The sequence below is a fragment of the Pipistrellus kuhlii genome, unplaced genomic scaffold (assembly GCF_014108245.1).
Source record: "Pipistrellus kuhlii isolate mPipKuh1 unplaced genomic scaffold, mPipKuh1.p scaffold_m20_p_1, whole genome shotgun sequence".
Taxonomy (NCBI): domain Eukaryota; kingdom Metazoa; phylum Chordata; class Mammalia; order Chiroptera; family Vespertilionidae; genus Pipistrellus; species Pipistrellus kuhlii.
This window is the reverse complement of record NW_023425404.1, coordinates 41,317,734-41,337,500: the sequence shown is the minus strand read 5'-3', so window position 1 is coordinate 41,337,500 and position 19,767 is coordinate 41,317,734. Positions and strand designations below refer to the sequence as shown.

The 19,767-nt window shown below is 38.3% G+C and overlaps 1 protein-coding gene across 1 annotated transcript in view; it reads right to left on the bottom strand.

Moving 5' to 3' along the window:
• Window positions 1-18,868, bottom strand: part of PRTG (protogenin) — a 119,551-nt gene extending 100,683 nt beyond the window's left edge. Inside the window, exon 1 of the mRNA XM_045582288.1 lies at window positions 18,564-18,868. Within this exon, the coding sequence (XP_045438244.1) occupies window positions 18,564-18,864 (301 nt within the window). The 5' untranslated portion in view covers window positions 18,865-18,868. The remainder of the gene's footprint in view (window positions 1-18,563) is intronic.
• Window positions 18,869-19,767: the final 899 nt, after the last annotated feature.

Sequence of the window (19,767 nt, the reverse complement as noted above, 5' to 3'; positions counted from 1 at the left end):
AGTAAAAAATGTATACACACATAAATTGCTATAATAGAACATATATCCATATATATATAATGCACATATATATACATACATACATGTATGTATATATGTACACACACACACACACACACACACACACACACACACATATATATATATATATATATATATATATATATATATATATATATATATATGTTGTACCTAAAACATTCTGTTTACACATTGAAATTGAGCAGTAGCTTCTTAAAGGAACATTTAAGTATCTTTTGTTGGTGGTAAAGTTAAAATTTGGAAACAATCCCTTAAAAATCTCTGTGTTTAATGAATTCCCCACAAGAGGGACTTCTGAGGATAGTCTGTTTAGAGAGTTCGTTACCTTCTTAGGAACTGATCTTTAAAATACACAGCTGTGATACTCTGATTATTATGCTAAATACAATTGCTGCGATTCCTCTTTTCATCTAAGTTTATTCAAATAGTAAGATATTTTTCATATGATCTAATGCCATTAACAAATATCAGATGTCTTGATATATTTTTTGTTATTTAAAAAGAAGCTATTAAGTAATATGTCTATTACTTAATTGAGGCTACTATGACAGGTTGCAGAATGAAACAAAATGATTATTACCCACAGACCTCAGTGCCAAGGCTTTCACATTTGTTTCCTGACTAATGAACCAGTTTCCACCAACCATGTCCATGGTAAAGCCGTAAGAAAAGAAAACTGAATTTTCAGGCTAGTCAGGATATTTTCCATCTGCTTCCAGGGGTAAGAACACTTTCTTTAGATAATACCAGCTATGTTTTTAATCTGATTGATTTCTATACACAAGGCTACTACATGATTAGGAATTCCAGTCCTTATCCTTGAAAGCAAGAGCTTGGAGTTGGGAGCTGACTTGGGGCCTTGAGAGTATTTGAAGCGTTTATAAAAGTGACCTCGGGCAACTTCAAGCCCTGGCCTAAAGGATGCTTTTAGCGTTTGCAAAAGCAGCAGGAAGTTCCTAATCCCTTTTTTCCTTAAAAGAAGAGATAAATGTCTTTGATTTGGGATCACAACATCCAGAGTCCTCTAGAATTACAGCCTCAAAACACTCTTGAGTACTGAGGATCCAAACTGGAGGTCTGCAGGGAAAATAATATTGGTTTTAAGATCAAAAGGGGCTAATCTTTAAGCCAAAATGGCAGTTAAAGAAACTACAAAAGGAATTTACGCTGAAATCATTTGGCTCAATGGATAGAGCATTGGCTTGGGGACTGAAAGGTCCCGGGTTTGATTCCGGTCAAGGGCATGTACCTTGGTTGCGGGCATATCCCCAGTAGGGGGTGTGCATGAGGCAGCTGATCGATGATTCTCTCTCATCGATGTTTCTAATTCTCTCTCTCCCTTCCTCTCTGTACAAAATCAATAAAAAAATATATTTAAAAAAATAAAAAAGGAATTTACTACTCTTGGCTTGGTCTATCAATTACACCTAGTGAGAGAAAACCTTTGTGATAAAACATCCAGATGAGGTTCATTTGTTTGTTTTCGAACTGGCACAAGTTAAAGGAGGCAGCATGGGTAAACCATTCAATAAATGCACGGCTGTTAAAATGCTCAACACACAAAAATTCTCAATACTCTTTCACATTAACTCATTTGCTTTCAGATCACCACCCAAAAACTATCAGACGGGCAGAGTACACCGAGTGGCCAGATTATTATGATCTCTGAACACATAAAAATCTGGCAACACAGTGTATATTAGAGGTCCAGTGCATGAATTCGTGCATGGGTGGGGTCCGGCCAGCCTGGCCAGGGGGAGGGGACATGGACAGTTGGCCGGCCTGCCTGCTGGTTGAACTAATGGTTGAGGGGGCAATTTGCATATTAGCCTTTTATTATATAGGATATACACTGAGTGGCCAGATTATTATGCGTTCAGAGGTCATAATAATCTGGCCACTCAGTGTATATCTCCTTGAGAAAGAAAAGTTTTTTGCCATCCACTTATGAATAAGTTTAGATTGATGACCAACTGATAGTCAAAATAAAAGTTTTTATCAGTCTCAGTATCCCAGTCTGTTGCTAACCAAGAAGGTTTTTATTCAGAAATTAACCTGTGGGCTGAAGAATGACAGCTCCCCTGCCTGCTACAGCACCTTACCCTACCTTCCTATTCCATGTAGCTGCCTGGGAGGCAAGGAGTCATTGGAGAGGTTTTAAAATATCAAGAGGATTTCAGTAGAATGATGCAACATCTTCTTAATATGAAAACTATCTTAAAGGCAAGTGCTGCGAGGATCTACGTAATATTCAAGAATAAGAGCATAATCTAGTTTTAAATTATTTTTCTAAATGACCACACATCTAGACAAAAAAAAAATCATTTATTTGTCTTTCCTATTTTCTTTTTGTATTTACTTAGATAAAACATGCAAAGATAGGAAGAATTCTTAGGACTGTAACAGCTGAATTCATCACAGTGTAGAAAAAGTAATTTTATAGACATTCATATAACAAAAATATATTATATGTATGTATGCGTGGGTATATATTATATATTTATGAAACTTGATAATCCCTAAAACTCACACTGCTATCATGAAATTTAAAAGGTTTTCATTTTCAAATGAGGTTCACGTTTAGTAGCATCCTCGTGTGTAAGGTGGCATGCCAGCTGTGGCTTTATAGTCACACGATAACAAAACACCTTGATGAAAAGTAAAACATCCAGCCACTGATGCAAGGGCTTTGGTTACATGACACAAATAAGTGATGGAAACATCCGAACCTCTAACTCTTTACTGGTCCATCCTGAAGTCACAGAGACCTGACTTCCATAGGAAAATATAAAAATGTATGTATTTCACATAGTTAAATATTCTATCGTATTCCAAACAGAATGCTTTAACTAAAAATATAAATAGTCCTGGCCAGAGAGCTCGGCTGATTACAGCATTGTCCTGATACACTGAGGTTGCAGGTTTCTAGTCAGGGCATATATACAAGAATCTACCAATGAATGCATAAATACATGTAACAACAAATCAATGTTACTTTCTCTCTAAAAATCAATCAAATTTTAAAAACATATAAATGTTTTACATAAAATAGCAGACACAAAGAGCTTGTCACAGTGACCCATTTCCTACTGAAAACTGTCAAAATCTGGGTAAAGGCACAATGCTCTGTGGTGGATTTCTACTCGTAGTCAATGATTCTCTCTCCTGCTGATTTATGAGATGTTCCTTTCAACCATGCCTCCCTAATAATTCTATGCAAGAGAGAAAGCAAAAGACCACAGTGAAGGATCCTGGGATGTGCCATCTGAAAGCTTTTATTCTTCTGAAGAAAGAAAGTTATGACCTTTGACACTGTGCTCTGCTGCTGAAGTAACTGCTCATAAATGTATGTCCATAATGAAGCAGAAATCAATAATTTCATTTAATCTAGTAAACTATTATCTAGTGGGACATGGTATGTTTGAAGAGCCAAATGTCCTCTTATTAATGATACCTAGATTGCTGTTTCATAAAGTTTTCTTTTCCTATTTTATATATTTTTAAATCATTGTACTTTTCACTATCATATATGAAATGTGTTCAGCATTTTAAAGTTAACACAAACCTTTTTCTTAAAAGAAAAACACTTCATAAAAATTCATGTACGTTTTTAGAGCAATTACCTTCTTAAATATTAGGACTAGAGGCCTGGTGCATGTAATGCATGCAGTGGATGGGGGACAGGGAGTCCCTCAGCCCAGCCTGTGCCCTCTCTCAGCCTGGGAGCCCTGTGATCAATCACTCCAAACAGATAGGCCCTCCCCACCCTGCGGAGGCTCCATGATGGATCACCGCCCCAGGGGGAGGCCCTGCCCACCCACCACAGCCCTCCGATTGGTTGCCTGGGTTTAAGACCTAATAGGCTAAAACTTTAGAAATATTTGAGGAAACATCAATTTAATGGACAGCATGGAGAATTTTAATAAACAAATGATGAATGCCTTTTAATGGTTTCATATACTCACTGTTATTTACTTAATATTTTTATTGATTTAAGAGAGGGAGGGAGGGAAGGAGAAACAAAAGGAGAGAGAGGTAGAAATATCAATGATGAGAGAGAATCATTGATTGGTTGTCTCCTGCATGCTTCCTACCAGGGACAAGTGTGCATGTGCATGTGCCCTGACTGGAAACTGAACTATGACCTCCTGGTTCATAGATCAATTAATGCTCAACCACTGAGTCATACCGCCTGGTGAATTGTTATTTAAAGAGTATGTTCCTCTAGGCTGAACTGTACAAGTTTAACAGTTATTTCAGAAAAAATATAATAGCAATTTAATTATTTATACTAGTTAAATAACTAAATTTTCTTATTGTATCCATGACATTGGTAAGTTTCAGGAAAATATAAAATGGTATTTCAGTATAGCATTATTTATTCCACTGTTAAGTTTAGGCAAAATTCAGTGCCCCCAAAATCTGTGCTTGTTCTCACTCTAATGAAACTCCTCTAAGATTTAAATGATCTATAAATTTCCTGGCACAAAGGATATTTTTCAAGTCTTGCCTTACTGAAACTCTTTGTTGTATCTGAGGTTGTTTCATAAACTCTTTGAAACGTCTCTCTTGGCTTCTGTGATTTCTGTCCTTCACTGGTTTTCTACCCACTTTTCTGGCAATTGTTTTGTCTCTGTTGGCTGCCCATGCTTCTTGACTGTACACTCATCCTGCTCAAAAGCAAGACTTGTGTTAACTCCACCTCAGTCAGTCCTGGTGATACTCAACTCGGTACCTCTTGGTCATGCCTTTCCTGACTCCTAACTGGTCTCTTGGACCACCTGCTAGACTGCTTCACCTGGACATCTCACAGGCACCTTAAATGAACACTGCCCAAGCCAAACACATAACCTTGTTCCTTATCTTAGCTCCTCGTCCTGTGTTCTCCATTTTAGTTGGTGGCACCACCATTTACCAAGTCACCCAAACGAGAAATATTAACATCATCCTGAACTTCTCCCTTTCCCTTATCCCCACTAAGCTATCATTGATGTCAGAGATTGTTTTTTGGGTTTGGTTTTCTTTTTTTGATGCTGTTGTTTGTTTTTTATTAATTGTGGCATTCTCAGGACCTAGCAGAATATGCTTTTAATAAATTTTTTTTTTTTGAGAAAGGAATAACTGTGCCAAGTCAGAAATATGCCTAAATATAGAATTTTCAATCAGTCAGTCAGTATTTTAGTGTCTACAATGTGCCAAGCATTTTCCTGGGTGCTCTGGCAGAAGGGAATATCAGTCAAGGTCATTGAAAAACTCCATTAACTAGCACCGGGTTAAGGCAATGAGGGAAGACAAAAATGTATTGGGGAGGGTTACTGAGGATTAAAATAAAGAGAGACAGAATTATACAGAGAAGTGAAAAATGTATTGGGAGGGTTACTGAGGATTAAAATAAAGAGAGACAGAATTATACAGAGAAGTGAAATTGGAAAGTTAAGAACTAAGTCCTCAATGATCAGGCAGGTAGGAAATGATTCTTCCAGACTCCATCTTTATTTTAGATCCTGCAAGACGGAAGTCTGGATAAACACAGATACTTCTCTCACTACAGACACATAGAATGTGCCATTGAACATATTAAAAACATCATCACCACCACTAACAAAACTTTAAGGACAAGATTAGAGCAGTTAACTCTGGCTTGATGGCATGGTGGCCCAGAGGTGGCTATAGGAACTAGAGGCTTCTTCAAAGAGGAAGTGATTTGTTTCATCAAAACACGGTTCACTGAGACCTGAAAGCACTTGGAGAAAAGGTCTGTAGAAACATTCGCCTACCAGCAAAACTAGCAACAAGGAGGCTTTATCCTGAAAGAGAAGACAGTTTTCTCGTGACGAACATCATGGCCTATATCACACACTTGTGTAGATTCTAAATTTATACAACTAATGCAGAGCAGCCAAGGACTAACCCCCAAATTTGTCCATGACCAGTGAAACTGTGGGGCACCAAACAGAAGTAAACACTTCCATTACGTAGCATGTATTAATAAGCCTTGCTGAAGATGAAATCACACTATAAGGGAAAAGCATCAGGTATTATAAGTTTGAGATAACAGTACAGTTGAAGCACACTGTGAAATAAGGATTTAAAATGTTTAAAAACACAAAAGACAAGACAAAAATAAAAGCCATTAGAAAAAAAATATAATGATCTGCAAGAATATGGGCAAACAGAGCCTACGGGACACCAATGAACAGACCAGAAGGAGTACGGTGAGAGCATGGGGTACCAAGAACCTTTGAATAATCACTAAAAACTTCCCAAATTTGATAAGAGAAATGAATCTAAAAAGTTCAGTAGAATAAATTAATAAAAAATAGGTTTATAATCAAATTATTAACAAGACAAAGGCAAAGAGAGAATCTTGAAAACAGCAAGAGAGAAAAGACTTGTCAGATACTTATTCCTCCAAAACATTAACAGCTGATTTCTCATCAGAGACTATGGAGACCACAAGACAGTGAGATGACATATTTAAAGTGACATAAAATACTATAAACCAAGAATTCTATATCCAATAAAACTGTCCTTCAGAAACGCTATACACAAAAGACACTACTCAACAAGATAAAACACACATTCTCCTTAAATACACATGAAATATTCTTCAGGATAGATCATATGTTAGGCCACAAAACAAGTCTCAATACAATTTTTAAGATTAAATTCATTCAAAGAATTTTCTCCAATCACAAAGGAATAAAGCTAGATGTAAAAGCACAGAAGGAAAACTAAAAAACTCACACATATGTGGAAATTAAACAACACAGTCTTAACCAATTGGTCAAGAAAGAAATCAAACACACAGAAAAATTAGAAAATACTTTTGAGACAAACAAAAATGAAAATACAACATATCAAAACTTAAAGTGTTTTGGTGGAAGCAGAACTGTAGCTGCAAATTTCTACATTAAATACACACACACACACACACACACACAACCACAAATCAATAACCTAAACTGCATCTCAAGGAATTAGAAAAAATAAAACTAAACCCAATGCTAGAAAATGGAAGAAAATAAAAATTAGAGTGGAGGTAAATGAATTAAGAGGATAGAAAAAAAACAACAGAGGGAATCAACAACAAAAAAATAGTTCTTTGGAAAGATAAAATTGGCAAATCTTTAGCTAGACTGACAAAGGGAAAAAAGAGAGAATACACAAATAACTAAAATAAGAATGAAATTGGGGACATTTCCACCAATCTTACAGAAATAAAGAAAAAACATTATAAGAGATTATGAACAACTGTATACCAGCAAATTAGATAATCAAATAAATCTAAGCCCCAGTCCCGCCTTCCTTCATGGGAGACAACCAGGCTCATCAGGGGAAGGCGCCAGCCCCATCACCCCACTGCTGCAGCCACTGCCAGTCACTGCAGCCACCCAGGTGTTTTCACCAACAGGGACTCCAGTTCCTTCACCATGAAAAAATGACAACTTTCTTTAGGCATTTTCAAGATGTGTCTTTCATAGGATATGACATTTCTTTATTTTTTTGTCCTCACCTGAGGATATGTTTCCATTGATTTTTAGAGAATGTGGAAGAGAAAGGGAAAGACAGAGAGAAACATCAAAGTGACAGGAACACTCTGATTGGTTGCCTCCTGCATAAGCATTGACCTGGGCCCGGGCCAAGGAGGAGCCTGCAACCTAGGTACATGCCCTTGATCAGAATCGAACCCAGACCCTGCGGTTGGCAGGCTGAGGCTCTATCCACTGAGCCAAACTGGCTAGGGCAGGATATGACATTTCTTAGCCTCCCAGCAGCAGACCTTTGTTTTTTTCTCCAGCAGTGTGGTGGGAAAGGCCTAGATCACCTTTTTGGATTCTTATGCCCTAGTTACTAAAATATTACCAGTGGCATACAGGAAGCTTAGCCAATGAGCGGTCAGAAAAGGTGTTTCCTCTGTAGTACACACCTATCGCCTCAGATCTCTGGCTCCGCCCCTACCGCGGCCTAAAGCCTTGGGGCCCCCCAACTCCCTCCCATCTCGGGCTCTGCCCCTGCCCAGGCCCCAAGCCTCTGGCCAAGCTTTGGGGTCTGGGCAGGGCCCCTCAGCTTCCTCTGATCACTGGCTCTGCCCCTGCCAAGGCCTAAAGCCTCATTCCATTGCAGGCTCTGTTTAACCAGACACTGAAAATCACTGCTTTACAGCCAACTTCCATTTGGACAGATATATCAGCAAATGCTGAGTCTCCAAAAGGACTGGGGCTCGCTCTCCCTGCATTGAGGTTACAGGCAAGAAACTTAGTTCCTCAAGGTGTTAAGGACAATAAAAATTAAAACACATTAACACTTTTATTTCAAAACTAGGGGCCCGGTGCAAAAAAATGCAGTGGGGGGTGGGTCCCTCAGCTCAGTCTGCCCCCTCTCACATACTGGGAGCCCTCAGCGGATGTCCTACTTAGGACCCCTCCCCTGTAGGCCGGGTCACCCCTAATGCTCTCCCCTGCCAGCCTGTTCGCTCCTAATTGTCCGCCCCTGCAGGCCTGGGTCCCTCCCAACTGTTCTCCCCTGCATGCCTGGTCTCCCCTAACTGCCCTCCTCTGCATACCTAATTGCCCCTAACTGCCCTCCCCTGCTAGCCTGATTGCCCACAACTGCCCTTCCCTGCCGGCCATCTTGTGGCAACCATCTTATGTCCACATGGGGGCAGCCATATTGTGTGTTGGAGTTACGGTCAACTTGCATATTACTCTTTTATTATATGGGATGATCACCTATTTACTACATCATCAACAATAAAGCCCTATACAAGTAAAGTAATAAAAGGTTAAGTTACACAATTATCAAGTCAGACACACACACACACACACACACACACACACATATATATATAATCCACACCAAGCACGTGCTTTATTTATTTTTTTGGAGACAGGAAGGAGAGAAAGAAACATCAATATGAGAGATAAACATCAATCAGCAGCCTCCTGACTGGGGATAGAACCCACAACCTAGGAATGTACCCTTCCCAGGAATCGAACCCACCACTTTTTGGTGTACAAGACAATATTCCAACCAACTGAGTCACACTGGCCAGGGCTAACTTCATATTTTTTAAATAAATAAAGAACGGTAGTCAATTCCATTTGGTAAGAAACTGGTCACCTCTTTGTGGATCCGTCATGATTTCTGATTATACCACCTGCTAACAGTAAAATTCTCTCCCTGAATAGCAGAGCTTTCTAACTGACACCTGGTGAGCTGAAGATTAAACTTGACAAACTTCAGAAAGGTGAAATTTCACAAGGTTTCTTCTGTCTATATACTTCCTTACATGTATTAATCATCACAGATTTCTAAAAATGTAAATCATCCAGGTAAAGGTACTTGCAGGCTTTGAAAGAATCATATTTCATCACTGGGATAAGTTTTAAAATCCCTTTGGTAAAACTTTTGGTAATATTGTTTTACTGAAGTTCATCCCGCACATAACAGTATGTTAAAACTTACTGTCAGCCCTGGCCGGGTAGCTCAGTTGGTTAGAGTGTCATCCCAATACGCCAAGGTTGTAGGTTCAATCTCCAGTCAGGGCACAGACAAGAATCAACCAGCAAATGTATAAATAAGTGGAACAATAAATCTCTCCCCCGACCATTTCCTTCCCTGCCTCCTTCCCTCTCCTCCACTTCTCCCTTCCCCTCTCTTTCTCAAATCAATTTTTAAAAAGTATCACTGTCAGAGCATAAAAATGTGGCTTTCTTGAACATATAAAATGTAAATTATTATTAAGAAAGTACTAAACACGTTTGATTGTAAGAAAAGCTGTAGCTCAATCGCCTTGTTAAAAAGAAATACCAAAATGGCAATACCAACATCAAAGCATTTTCCCCCTATTAAGTGTCTATACCGAGGTCAATGTTTTAATTGAAGTTACTGTAAATCCAATCAGAGGGACTGGAGCTAATTCAGCTTGAAAGCTGGGGGGGAGGGGGGAGGGAGAGATTAAACTTTATCTTTCTTAATAAGAGTTGGTGGCAGTGGTGGGGAGCCTGCATAATCTACTTCTGATAAAACACTCCCTCCTCAAGAGAGTTTAGCAAAACTCTTAAAATGAAATCAGCACTATTTTTTTAACTATCGGGCTTATAAACATCAGAATACGCTATTAATTATTAGCAGAACCAGACATAAATTTGTAGAGTTATACCCTCAGACACTATGACAACCTTCAAAGCAGCACAACTATCCTGAACTGTCCAATCTCAGACAATGTAACTTTATTTTTCAAGGCTCTTAAAAATAATACTGGTTCCAATGATCATACAGATTTAAGATAGGTTCGCAGCTAAAGTATGAATTCTTAAAAGTATCAAGTTAAATAATAGCCAAGCTTTAAACATTTTTTTCTCAATGACTTAAATGATTCTCTTGCAAAGTGATTGGACATAAGTCTTATAAAAATAATAAAAATATAATAAAATATAATTTATTGGTCATTTACTTAAAATTACAGACACTATATTGTTCAACAGCCATCTCCTTATTTTTCCAGCTACCCGTTTTTTATTTGTTTTGTTAATCCCCGCCGGAGGATAGTTTTCCATTGATTTTTAGGGAGAGTGGAAGAGAGAGGGAAAGACAGAGAGAAACATCGATGTGAGAGAAACACATTGATTAGATGCCTCCTGCATGCTCCCTGGCCAGTGCCTGGGCCAAGGAGGAGCCTGCAACTGTGGAATCGAACCCAGGACCCTTTGGTCCACAGATTGACACTCTACCCACTGATTCAAACTGGCTAAGGCCAGCTACCCATTTTTATAGATAGGACAAGGATCAGGATAATTAAGTGATTAGGCTAAAGCTGGGTGGGGAACCTTTTTTCTGCCAAGGGCTATTTAGATATTTATAACGTCATTCGTGAGCCATGCAAAATTACTAACTTAAAAATTAGCCTGCATGGCCAGACCAAATGATTTCTCAGGCCTTATACACTCCATGGGCCAGACGCTCCCCAGTCCTGCTCTGCAGTCATGTAAGTCACCAGCAATGGATAAAAAATTAATGCTTGACTCTCCTCTTTGTCATTCTTTCTGCTTTTCCACAGAAGCTCCTAGCAACTCAATAAAAAAAAAATGTGGCAGCACTAAGACGATTTATCAAATATTGGCAGTTATCAATTTCATAATTTCTTTATGAAATAACTACAAGAACTCAAGAACATTAAAATTCTATTTTGACATAGACACTATTTTCCTAATTATAAGAAAAAATGTGCATTCCCCTCTTTTGTTTTGATGATTTGCTCTACTCGAAGTATTTTGTTGGAGTAGAACACAGGGTACTATGGTTTCAGCGAGCCTTGCTCAGCATAAGAGCCACTTATTCCAATATTATGCTTCCTCTTTCTTCCATCTCAACTTGCCAGTTGGGCCACCAGTGACCAATGGCTTCTACAGGTGGTCCATTACAGGTAGCAAAATTCCTAGCTTTTCCTAGCACAAATAACTAACCAAAACCGAAGCACACACAAAGAGTGATATCTTGGGAAAGATGAAGACTATGAAATCCCTGCCCACTACTATTAAATAATCTAAGACAATATTTCAATAATAACCGGTCAAAAATGTCCCTGCAGCTTTCTATATTCTAATTAATGTACATCAGTGTCTAATTATTCCCCCTGTAGTCACCCCTGGATGCCCTCTCAAGACGCCACCATCGTAACAACATTATCTGCAGGAAGCTAAATTGCTTCTGCCCAAAGTAAGTCTATGGTGCCATTGAATTAGCTGAAAAGATTTCTGTTAACCATTCACCCAACAAACCACCTACCACACAGCAAATGTTATTCCCTGGGCTGTTAATCACATACAGTTTTACTTCTCCCCATGCAGAGCATCACAATGGATGTTCTTTAACACTTACCACACATGGAGATTTCTCATATCTTTTCAACGATGGTGTCCATCACGTCAAGAAAATAAAAGGTGCTTGCACAATCAGGGTGAAATAAAATTTGCATTTACTCTTAGACTAGATATCCGCCCCAAAAGAGCTAAAATATTGAAATCAGAATGAATGGAACCACAGAAGGGTGAACTCCCAATAATTTTCAATGTACCAAGTGTGTGTGGAAAAAAAAAAGGGGGGGGGGGTTAAAGCGACAATATCACTCCAATTCAGACAAAGACCCAAACACATCTTTTAAAAATCTGGCAATATTTAAAAATGGCAAATACTTCTCTAATAAATACATTTAGCAGTAAATATCAAGTAAAATATCAAGCAAAAGGCAGAAACTGTTAAAATGATTAATGGCCACAGTATGACTTGGAAATAAGTTCTCTATTATTTTCAGAAACATCAGTGGTTCTCAACCAGGGCTGATTTTACCTCCAAAACGCTTTTTAAAAATGGTCAGAACTGCGATGAGGCACCTGGTATGTACAGGCTGCACCCAACAGTCTCCCCAGTGAAGAATCACTATGCCCCATGCCACCTGCAGGTTGAGAAACCTGAAAATGTAATCCACAAGAAATATTTCTTCCTTATGTTATTTTATTATTGGGGGAGGAGTAAAGTGTTGGTAGAATAGAAAATCCACTCTTAGCAGCACTAAAAATACTACAAGATCATAAAAAGGCTATTTAGGAGGATTATTCAAAAAGAATAAAATTGATTTAGAGAAATTAGTCTATGTAAAGCAGAATCATTAAAAAAAAAAAAAAACCACACACACAAAACAAAACAAAAAAACACCTCATAGTGTTCTAAACAGCAATTACTGTAGTTTCACAAAGTGAAAAAAACAACAACAACCCAACAACAACAAACTTTTCCTTTTCAAAGAACTAAGCCCAGTGTTTGAAATCAGAACCCTGAACAATGATTGCATTCTCCAACAGTCAACTAATCTAGCCATTATAAATGCAGCTTATAAAAAAATATATAGAAAAGGGCAAACCCTCCAGAAACTGAGAGAACAAACACTTTTAACTCATGCCTTCTGCTCAGTCTATGAGAATTTGACTTTTAAAGCTCATCAAAAGCAGTTTCTGAGAATCAGAGGTTAAAGAGAAGGACAGGGAATGTGAAAGTCAGGAAAGTATTTGTCAGATTAGTGTCGGAAACCTTTGTGCGGATGACGCCTTTATCCTCTGCAGTACATATCCCCACAGCAGTTCCCTTGGCTCCAGAATCTCAGCCACTGAGGGTGATCTGGTACATTTTTTACTGTTTTTGCACATCACCATTGTCAACTCTCAACCGTGAGTTTATTCTGTGCAGATCACCATGTGAGGGCTACGCCAATATTGCTGCAACGATTACAATTGTCTTCTTCCTCTCTTAATTACCAAGATTTAAACAACTTTAAAGAATGCTTCTATAAAAAGTCTGGACACTATAAATTCCCAGAAGCGTTAAAATAGTTTTGACAATGTAAGCTTAATTTGGGGTACAATTTTTAGGGTTCCTCTTAAAAAAAATCGTAGCTGCTTCAAGTATGACCCTCCACAAACTGACTCACTCAACACTATTGATTATTTTTCATATCAATGCTAATTGTCAGGCCCTGGCCAGGGTAGTTCAGTTGTTGAGACTATCCTCTCCATATGACAAGGTTGTGGGTTCAATCTCAGGTCAGGGCACATATAAGAATCAACCAATGAATGCATAAATAAGTGGAACAACAAATTGATGTTTCTCTCTCTCTCTCCCCTTTCCCCCTCTCTCTAAAATCAATTTTAAAAATTAAGTAGTAATTGCCAGTTTAAAAGCTGAAAGTACTCGATCCTTAGTGACTATGCTTCTGATAGATAAATATCATCTCTCAAAATTGTAGTCAAGAATATTAGTGAGGGATCTCAAAAAAGGAACTTCAGATGCATTGCTTTATTAATTGAAAACCTCCTTCAACCTAAAACCCTGGTTAAAATATTTGTTTTCTGCCATTCTTTAAAATTGCTCTGGACTTCATCAATAGGCCCAGCTGTTAAATTCAGGAGCAATGACATCAAATCCCTGAGCAAACAAATGATCTAAGTGAGACCCTTTCTCTGGAGTCATCAGAGATAGTTGGCAAAAGGAGGGACATACCAATGCCCTTCAAAACTCCATTAAAAAGCTGGGCAGACACAATATAACAAATTTACACACACACACACACACATACACCATACAAATTATAACTCCACCCCTCAGGGGGCTCTGCTTCATTAAAAAATAAAATTTCCAACAACTGTGAAAAACAGTGAGATAGTGTTACACATTTCTTCAGATGAGAAATGATCCTCACTAATCAACTGCAAAGTGGGAAAAACTGGTTCCATTACCCAGTGATTATCAGGTACCTGATAAACCTTTTAAGGAGACAGACTCTAAGCACCAAGTGTCACTGTAAAGAAGGCTGTAGAACCATAAGTGCTTTTACTTCCCTGAGTTAGCTTAGGCTGTTTTAAGATGGTCAGTTTTAAGTTAAACATGTACTTTTGAACCATACCCCCTCTCTTTCAAGATAATTTTTCTTGGATCGCAGAAAGCTGAACCTTACCTACAGTGCTGCCAGATTGATGTCTCTAAATACCTCAGTTCTGTCTTACTTTTCCAAAACCAAATGACTTTTTATTTTGTGTTAGCACTCTTGAATTAAGACATAATTTGAGGTGACTGTGCACACAGGTTAACACTCTGTCCTTTACAGCATGTACAAATCTCAATAAAAAGTGGCAAAATCTTGGGTCCAAGAATATTAATAAAATTCAAAATTGTGACTAACAGTCTCGTTTTTATCTTTCTCTTTTCAATATACTGCCCACCATCCTTTCTTTTTAACATATGTTTTTAATGTATTTTAACTTCACATTTTAAGTTCAACTTTGGGCAATAATGTATATATATTACTCTTTAAGATAGCAACCACATTCACAGGACAGTTTTTCATTCATCTCATTCAAAGAAATAAAATTCAAGTTTAATCTCAATTTAAACTGAATGGCAAACATTTTATTCATGGAAAACAATCAACATCCTTTTAAAGTTATAGAAATGCCCTCCCTCCCCCAACAACTTTAAGAATGCCAAAACTAACCCCAACCTTTTTTTGGGGGGGGAGGGGAACCATCATGAGGTTAAAATTCCTATGGTCTTCCAGCTACAAATAAATGCTCACTTAAAAAAAAATTGTTTCCCATCCAAGTGAACAGCCCTAAAAAACCTACAAAATATAAGCCAGCTTTATGTTCTCTTTCCCTCTGCGCTGAGACTTCAATTTTCCACCTTTTATGGAAAGGAAATAAACCACCAGCTTCCTGCTCAATCACTAGCTTACAGCCCGTCTTTTACACATCACAGAATACAACCCGCCTCCTCCTCCTCTGCCTCTCTCGAATGTCTCTTATCTTAATTTAAACTTGTTGAAATACGAGACCGTTTTACCACACTAATGCTTTCCTATGAAATTCATCTTACTCGACATGGAGAATTCAAGAAACATCAGGGTATCCACACATTATTTCTTAACTTCTCAAAGCATTTACGTTATTTACCTCGGGAAGACTGGGCATCCATGGATGTGAACATTTGATTTGCCTAAAGTTTAAAATATGGAAATGTATAGGAAATGGTTTAATCCTCTGGCTCTTACTATTGTATACAGCCAGAAAAAGCGTCTCCCACATCACTCACTCCCCTTTCCATTCCGATCACGTGAAAATGTAAAGCAGCCAAAACGGCTATCAATAAAAAAGGATTACCTTCGTTTAAAGCAACAACCACCAAACATTACTTTAACCCTATACTTTCCTCTAGATAAACCAAATTAGACGGGTTCTTTTGTGCTTGGGTGAGCCACAGGAAAGCAAAGCCCCTGGCCTCGGGAGGAACCTTGTCCCCGCAGCAGGCTCTGATGTGCTTGGGAGATAAGGCTCCGCGGTGACACTAAAGGAAAGGCCTGCTCACATTTGAATTTCTGCATTCCTCCAGAACAATCCTTGGCAATAGCTAACTTTGCAGAAGAGCTACATGAAAGCCTGGGCCAATGAATGAGGGTCATCTGCTCTTTATCACAAGGGTAAACCTCATCCTGGCCAGTTTCTAACCTTTTAACCCTGTGAATTCCTAATTTACACATGAATAATGGAATTCTTGCCTAGAGTGCAACTTTCAGCTTCTCGTTCCTAAGTTTAGAAACCAAGACTTGATTGCCTCCGTGTTAAAAAATCTAAAACTTCCCAGATTAAAGTTTTAGATTTCCAGGTGCTGTATTATTATTACACATCTGAACCAATGCTTGCTGACAAAAATCTTTGACCAGAAAATAAAAAGAACATACTTGCACCCTGCTGCTATCAATAACTAGGAGAGAACTAGCTTAAACACACACACACACACACACACACACACACACACACAGAATGTCCACTTAATGCCTATTCTGTTCCTGTTTAATATGTATTATAGCTTTACCCTGAACACAGGATAAAGTCATTGGGCACTGGCTTCTTAGATATCAGAACTATTTGGTGAGTTCAGAGTCTCTAAGAAACCTCTGATTACTGAAGAAAAATCTAAACCTGCTCTGCATTTCTTATTTTAAATCTACAATACTAAATGCAATTTCTAGCAAAATACCTTCTCAGAGTTATATAAAATGTACGCATATGAAAAGAGGGGTCCTTATAACTGACTACAGTTGATGCTTAACAGCAAAGCAATGTTCTAAATAGTTCCATTAGAAAGTTTTTGGTATTTACAATATGAATTTTGGTATTTACTATTGAATACTTCATAGGAGCCTTCAAAATGATTCACAGGTAACTAAATATTTAGTACAAAATTTTAAAAGACATTAAACAAGCCAATACTAATACGCGTTTTGCTGTTACTAACATTTATTTCGCTGTTCAGACTATGACGTCTGAAAGCTGTGTGCTCCCGTAGTATTGCTGGGGCCCCCTGAATTCTGCCAGGCTGCCAGGAGGTCCTGGAGGTAAGCTGTGGTCCTGACAAATGCCTCATCTTCCCAAGGCCCACCCACCTATCCATCTTGCCCTTCTCCTCTCAGGCAAGGTAATACCAGTTACACATTCTGGGTTTGAAAACACATGATTTCCCCAAACCCAGTAAGAAAGAAAAGTTACAGCTCTCAAAAAACAATTCTACGTTATACAAAAGTTAAATGAAGAGAACATAATAGAAAAAGCACACTCTCCTGAAAACAGTACAACACAGAAAAACCATTACTCAGCAACAACAAAAATAATTACTGGCCAATGATTACAGCAATAAATAAACAAACAAATGTTTATCAGAAATTTTCTCAGGTCTATGTTATTCTTGGAGGGGAAAGACTATAATTGGAAACTTCTCTATTTTCTGGCATATTTCAATATAAAAACATCTTTGCTTACAATTTATTTTCTACAATTATTGTATAAATAAAATAAACTGCTAAATGAATCAGACATAAATATGGCCATCGACAGTTACAATAAAATCACCTAGGAAACCCCTGCCAATAGCTTCCTAAATTCAAACTGCGTAGACTTTGACGAAACTATTTCCTGAAGATTATGCCTTGATGTCAAGAGCTCCCTCTTCCTATTGTTCATCTTTTAAACGATCAGTTTGAAAGTATAATGCAGAATCTATTTTCTTTTTTTTTTTGGTGGATCAATAAAAGCATGTAAGTAGGATGCCTATAGAACTTTTTAAAAGATATAGTTGTGTGTGGGTGTGTGTGTGTGTTTAAGCTTTAAATGTCTGTGACAGTGCAGTGCTGCAGTGTCTGGTCACCTGAAGAGGTGGAAAGCCTCAGAGGGAACACGGAGTACCCTGTCTTAGACCTATCTTTCCACCCAACAGTCATCAGGTCAACCTCCAAGCAATGGATCTCCTGGACAGATGGTTGATCTGATGGGGCTGTTAATACAAAGGAAATCATTAGACAGCAAACTTTATGACAACTGGAAAAAGGTGAGCAGATCTGGTTTAAGTCCATTAGGCATAATATGGAAATGGCCTTAATCTCTCTCTCTCTCTCAGCAGGAAAAGACCAGGAATACTTCAAAGGCTTGAGAGTTACTGACCAATGCCCTCGCTTACAATTAAAAGCAACATGGGTGATCTTAGAGCCAGCAGGTCAGAGCAAGGGAAGGTGGAGCTGTAAGGAAGATTTAGCACTCCAGGGCCATTTGCAAAGCAGAAAGGTTTGCTAGTAATTTTAAAAATTCAATTATTCTTTTACAAAGGACTCGATTTTTAGAACAATGGCTGTTGTGTTGGCCAAACTTTTACTCTCAACTCTCCTCATAGTGAAACACTTAAATTTACATAAAGCCACCTCTACAGGTTTTCATGTTCTAAACCTAATTTTAAAACTTTTGTACTCACTCAGTTGAATTTACATTTTTCCCCTCAGATTTTTCTGCATGCCTTTTCTTGGCATCAACTAGTATCTCCAGGAAAACTCCTAATGTTTATACGACCTTGGGGTTGGCATATCCATGGTTCGAGAAATTATCAAAGTATAGCAATGAAAAACAATGAAGAACTGAAAGACTTACTTGATAAGGTCAGATGAGCTTTTTGACTGAGAATGGCCCCGTATTTGTTCATTGCCAAGCACTGATAAAATCCTTCATCCGACTGCTCTCCTCGCTTGCCATCCACCTCACTGATGTATAAAGAGCCGTTCGACAGGACCTGGATCCGTTTATTTTCAGACACTTTTGCTCCGTTTTTCAACCACGTGACCTTAATAGGTATTTCTCCGTGAGCCTGGCAATCTAACAGGACTGGCTCCTTTCTCGTGACAGTTACATCCTGTGGTTCCTTTACAAAAAACAGTTCGCTAAAGCACCACATTCCTATAACGAAAAGGGGGGAAGGTACATCCAGATTATAGGTATAACATCATTTCTTAACACACAATTGTAAAACACACTTCAGGGTGTAATAAAGCAAAGCTTAACAAACCGTACTAGTTAACTCACAAACCTCTTACCATAATCATCTAAGTTTCAGCAAGCCTTTTCAACAAATCAGAAATATCACCTTTTACAACATCTTTACTAAAAGCATGGGGGAGATTTCCATCACGTCTATGCCTTGTAAGAATTCTGTTCTCGAGTTTCTTGCTAGAGTTTCAAAATCATCAGGAGAACCCCTGAGCACAAGCTGTTGCTCCTTTTTTACAAGCTTGTCAAAAAGATCTTGAACAGAGTAAGTCGTAAAAGTCTAATTTTACAAGAAATCATTAGCAAAACTCCAACTCTGTGAACAAGCAAGTTTATTTCCTCATCCCTTGAAGTGTTTTTGGAGCCCTGGCACCTACTCCTTTTGAGAAGAGAGTTCATCTTTAGTGACAAATGACACGTCTGCATTTTTACATCTGCCCTTCTTACTCCAAGGACTCTGTCTCAGCTCTTGGAAAAACAGACCCCCTGACTTCATGTCTCCAGAGTCAGGCAGATAGTTAAAGGACAGACAGTTGACTTTGAAAAGTTGGTAACTCTTGCTGCTTGTACTCAGTGGGTGATCGGATTAGGAAACTTTTTTTTTTCCCCCCTTTTCTTTCTTTCTTTCTTTCTTTCTTTTTTTTTTTTTTTTTTTTGAACTGCCTACTGTTGGGGAAAAATGCGTGACTAATTGGTCCTTACTGTCTAATAAGGATAAGAGATTGCTTAATCAACCAGTACACTTTTTATCAGAGCAGAGGAAAGATTTTATCCTAGGTATACGGATTGCCCTCTCCCCCCTCCGGGATCC